The sequence below is a fragment of the Phalangium opilio genome, unplaced genomic scaffold (genome assembly GCF_054372755.1).
Source record: "Phalangium opilio isolate 3A_F unplaced genomic scaffold, DU_Popi_V2 ptg000015l_1, whole genome shotgun sequence".
NCBI lineage: Eukaryota > Metazoa > Arthropoda > Arachnida > Opiliones > Phalangiidae > Phalangium > Phalangium opilio.
Window position 1 is genome coordinate 754,938 of NW_028324150.1, and position 5,084 is coordinate 760,021.

At 33.2% G+C, this 5,084-nt stretch overlaps 1 protein-coding gene across 1 annotated transcript; it reads right to left on the reverse strand.

Annotated features, from left to right (window-relative positions):
- Nucleotides 1-436: 436 nt before the first annotated feature.
- LOC149704608 (uncharacterized) lies at nt 437-953 on the reverse strand. The gene is made up of 2 exons (XM_089865718.1): nt 827-953; nt 437-651 (listed from the first exon to the last, which is right to left on the reverse strand). The coding sequence occupies exons 1-2, from the start codon at nt 951-953 to the stop codon at nt 437-439; spliced, it is 342 nt and encodes a 113-aa protein (XP_089721844.1).
- Between the last annotated feature and the right edge of the window lie 4,131 nt (nt 954-5,084).

Consider the following 5,084-nt stretch of genomic DNA (forward strand, 5'->3'; position numbering starts at 1 on the left):
TTCAATTACTTTTTTTAATTTCAATAAACTTTTTTTAATTTCAATAAACTTTTTTTAATTTCAATAAACTTTTTTTAATTTCAATAAACTTTTTTTAATTTCAATAAACGTTTTTTAATTTCAATAAACTTTTTTTAATTTCAATTACTTTTTTTAATTTCAATTATTTTTTTTTTAATTTCAATTAATTTTTTTTAATTTCAATTAATTTTTTTTAATTTCAATTAATTTTTTTTAATTTCAATTAATTTTTTTTTTAATTTCAATTAATTTTTTTAATTTCAATTAATTTTTTTAATTTCAATTAATTTTTTTTAATTTCAATTAAATGTAAAAGTTAATTTTATTTTTTTCCTTTTTAATCAAAATCTTTCCGATATTCAGTGAATTTAACAGGCATTGATGTTCTTTCCAAAGAAATTAAGTTTGGAATTACTTAATTCTCACAAAATATTATAATAATAAATAAAAATAGTCTTATATTGTCAACCATTTTGGGGTATCCTTCCTCCGTGAACCTTGGGTTTAGATTTAGCACTACTCTCCTTATCCAGTTTGTATGCTGCTCTCCTTTAAATTCTATTTCATGTTGAGTTTTAGAAAGTGCCAAAGGTTCACTGGAAGTAGACTCCTTGGAAGTTGTTTCTTTTTCTACGACACAAGAACCACTTGGTTCATCGGAAAGAAGTTTGTCTATTTTATCAATAAAACATGAAATTATAGATACTGCCTTTATAAATGAGTGAATTTTTCGCGAATATGCTGCCAAAATTTCAACTTTACTCTCAAAGTATTTCTTTGCTTAAAACTTTATCTCTTCAATTACCTTCGTCTATGTCTTGTATGTTAATTTTTTCTAGTCCCGCCTTCAAGTGGTTGACGGTATTTTTTTCTTTTTTCGAATATTCGTTTATTTTTACGATTGGCTTTATACGATTCGATAAAAATTCCATTATTATTTTTGGCAGCTCCTTATAATCCGGATCACCGTTTTTAAAGAAATGTTTGGAATGGTTAATATAACATGCTTGAACTTAGTGTAGTGTACGGTGTTCAATGAGAAAGGCGATTTCGACTGCCTGCTCTTATAATTTTTGGCCTCTGGGAATGGTTGGTTCCATATCCCGTATGTCCATTTATCTCTCTTAAATGGGCAGTCGAATAAGTCTTACCCTTTTTACTTACTTTTTTATAATTTCATCTAGAGAAATTATGTCAAATGCTAAAATTAAAACAAGAACCAATTCAATTATATTAGCACACACAAATGAAACTCTTGACCAAGCACCCATAATTGGGATTCTTATCGAAGCGCTTGATACTTACAGGGAAAATCGTCTATACAGTCTGCTTGATGAAAGTAATTAAGTAATTTTGACCAGGAGATGGTAAAGGCGTTAGTAAAATAACGTCTCTCTTTTCAAGTTTTGTGAGTAGCGGAAGGCTATACATATTCAGGTTGGTTATAATCGAGGATTCTTTTGTTCGAGCGTACTGTAAAAATTCCCACATTCTATTGTATATATATTTAAGTTTCATTAGCAACACTTGTAAAAATGACTACCCTTTTTAACTCTATGTTCCCAACAGAGAGAATGATTCTTTTTCCGGGTATTCTGTCAATCACTCTAGATAAATCTTCCAATTTTGAGCGGTGCCTGGCGTATCCAATTATTTTATTTCTAATATTTGCACGGTTTTCTGTATAGCTTCATAAATAATAATTATATTAAAAATTTTCCATATTAACCTTTATAACTTGTTAGTTAAATAATTAAAAATTTCCAACTTAAATTTTACAATGATAAAAACTAGTGCGGCTTCTTATTGGTCCTTAACATGCTGGTTAATTATCTACACACTAATTTTACCTTCCGAATGACACTAACCAATTATAAGCCTGAAAGCTTTCTTGATAGCCCAGACGCTTCAGCAATTCAAGGGATACGTAGTCACCCACCACCACAAATCCCAGGAAATTTGGAATGTCACCTAAATAATCAAAAATGAATGCAAGCAAGTCAATATCATTGTTTAGCTCTTGCTCAAATATGTACAATTTCTCTGTTGTTTCATAAGATTTTCATGGTAACACATAAAAAATAGTTGTTAGCACTATTTACTTTCACACACCCAACTATTTACCAAGCTTGTCTAAGGTGAATTCCCTGACACACTCTATTTTAGTAACAGTCCCCAGATAAGCCAAATGATATGCAGGGCTCACGTCAACTCAAACGCTCAAATTTATAATTTATAAAAAAGAAGCCTAAAGTGACCAAAAAAATGTCCTTGACGAATACATTTTTTTCAGACAAGAAACAGGTTTTCATAATTGTTCTTTACATGAATAAAGTTCTTTTAGAATCGCGAATCCGAATGCAAAAAACAAATAATTCGTTTGAATCTAATTTTTACGAAATGAAAACTAAAAAAAAAATTATAGAGCAAAGTTGGGTTCACTATTTTTTGGGTTTGATCAAATGTCATGTCACTATTTTTGCGTTATAACCGTCCGGCAGCTTAGTGATAGAAATATATTACGTTGTTGTTGAGAAAACAAATAATACCAAAAAATTCAAAAATCTATAGCGATAAATAGTTAGTACTTTACGGGAAAAACCACTAACATAAAAATCAAGGTTGGGATGGGGTCGTGGGGTTTTAGTGAAAAAGTCACACCGTATCAGCCCTTCATCACTAAATACTGAAAATTAGATTCAATGATAACAGTACATTTCTTACTGAACATGTATTTAAAACCCAGGACTCTGACATCTCCAATATCTACACAAAATCTGACATTTTTCAATGAGAGTAAATAATTTCAACTTTCATGGTCCCATGCCCATCAAAACTAAGAAGCTTGCAAAGGCAAATTACGCTTCGTTATATTAAATTTTATACATGCTGCTGCATGATGAAAAAGAGAAAATAATTCTTACTTGTGCTTTCCATTCATTTTCTTCATTTTTTTGAAACATTTCCTACAAAAATTCATAGAAATTAAATTATTAGTATAGGTCGTTTACAGACAAGGAGGATTTAAAACATTTACACGTGAAGGTCGGGCTCCCTGGAGGACAATAGCAGACCGGCTTTTGTCCTCTAGTTAGTCAGGCTTCACTGTGCAAATCATGTGAATACTCCATGCGAGTAAACCATCTTTTCAAAAATTTTTCCAACGTTACTCCTCGAAAGTATATACATAGATTACAGGAATGGAGGATTCCGAACATTAACACAAGGCAGACGATTTTACACACTTAAGTTGCCTGGTCTCCTTGTGCAAATGGTATGAATCCCCCTTTCGTGTAAACAATGTATTAAAGTTTAAAAAACAAAATTGAAATGGGATAGAATCAATCTTTTGACCACTAATGAAAATCTTTCATTTTTCAAATCAGATAGAACCTAAAATTACGTTTTCAAAACATATATTTATTGATAGTTTTAATGACTTAACTATATTTAATTAGTTTTTAAAAGTATTAGTTTTCGGCACCGCTCCGATCACTGTCGATTATTATCTTGTTCATTGCTATATTTACACTATTTGTGCCCTTTTATTTTCATTTTAGCGTAAAAGTTGGCGAACTTTTAGCCACTCATTCTTTGTCGGTAGCGATACGGTATTTTTAAGCGTCTAAACCCCAGTTTAAAGCCAAACACAACGGACATTACTGAGACTGAAGCAAACATAGATTATCGTTAGAGAAGATACGTGGCAGTATACCCCAGAGATCTGGATTTACATAAAAAATTTTTTAGAATAAGTCGGTATACCATTTAATGCGAATTAGGTCATTCGAAAGATTACTTTAATTACAATAAATAAGCTTAATTTGACGGATAATCACTTTTCGAGATTTGGCGACCCGCGTGCATGCAGCCCAAGCCCAACAGTCACACGATGTCAATGCAAAGGCCCAACGAAATTTTCAAATTTAAAATGAACTCACTATTGTATTCCTCGAAGCATCATCACCTCTCCTTTCTCTAGAATTTTCGCGCCTCCTCTTTCGATACCTGGACAACATATTCGTTAAATACTAATTTTAAAAATTTCGACCAAATGGAAACGAGCGTTACGAGCGTAGTTAGAACAAAGAAAGGAATGAAATTAACTGCCGTCTCTAGTTTCACAAAGTTGCGCAACAGAATGGATCTAAGGGGAGAGAGTAGGGGTGACGGTATAAACCCCAAAATTTTACCCCCCTTCTTCCCCCCTTTCAGGGGGGGTAAAATTTTTGGGTTTATACCGTCACCCTTTGCATTGGGGGGATTGGGGGGGAATTGATGACGTCACGTGATGGTGTTGGGGGGGAATTGGTGGGGGAATTTATGACGTCACGTGGTGGTGTTGGCGGGAAATTTGAATTGTTGAGCCACCTGGTGGTGGTTTTCTTGATGACGTCATGGCTAATTTTTGATGACGTCACGTGGCTGGTACCTGTAGGGATAGGCTTATGCTATGTTAGATCCTGGTTGGTATATGCTATATTAGGTCCTGAAAGATAGGCTTATGCTAGGTTTATTCTTTTGTAAATGCTGAAAAAGAAAGGGTTTTGGTATTTTAGACTTATTCTATGGTAGATCCTGGTAGGCTTATGCTGTATTATCTTCTTTGGTAAATGCTGCAAAAATATACTCTTATGCTAGGTTATTCTATGGTAGATCCTAGGCGTTTTAAAATAGCTTCGTTCATGCATTTTATAACTTGATCATTCAAAAGGTTGTAGTGAAATTTCATAAAACTAAATTTATCGTTCAGTTTCCCTGCCTCGGCCTTTGTTAGAGTGAAGAAACTACCCTCGTTGAATACTATCTCCCCTCCATAACGGTTACTTTTATTTTCAAGTTTAAGTAACGATAATTACCCCAGTCGCTGAATAGATCTCCGTCCACTCCTCCATAAATTCCTTCAAAACGTCTTCCGAGACGGTAACAATGGTTCTATCCTTTTCTGTCAAAAGTAGGCTTGGCTCTTAACCAATCACCCCGAAAACGGCATAACATTCATCCCCATAGTCTAACGAGTGCATTTGCGCGGTTTTCTTGAGAGTTCGGGTTGATATTTAGCC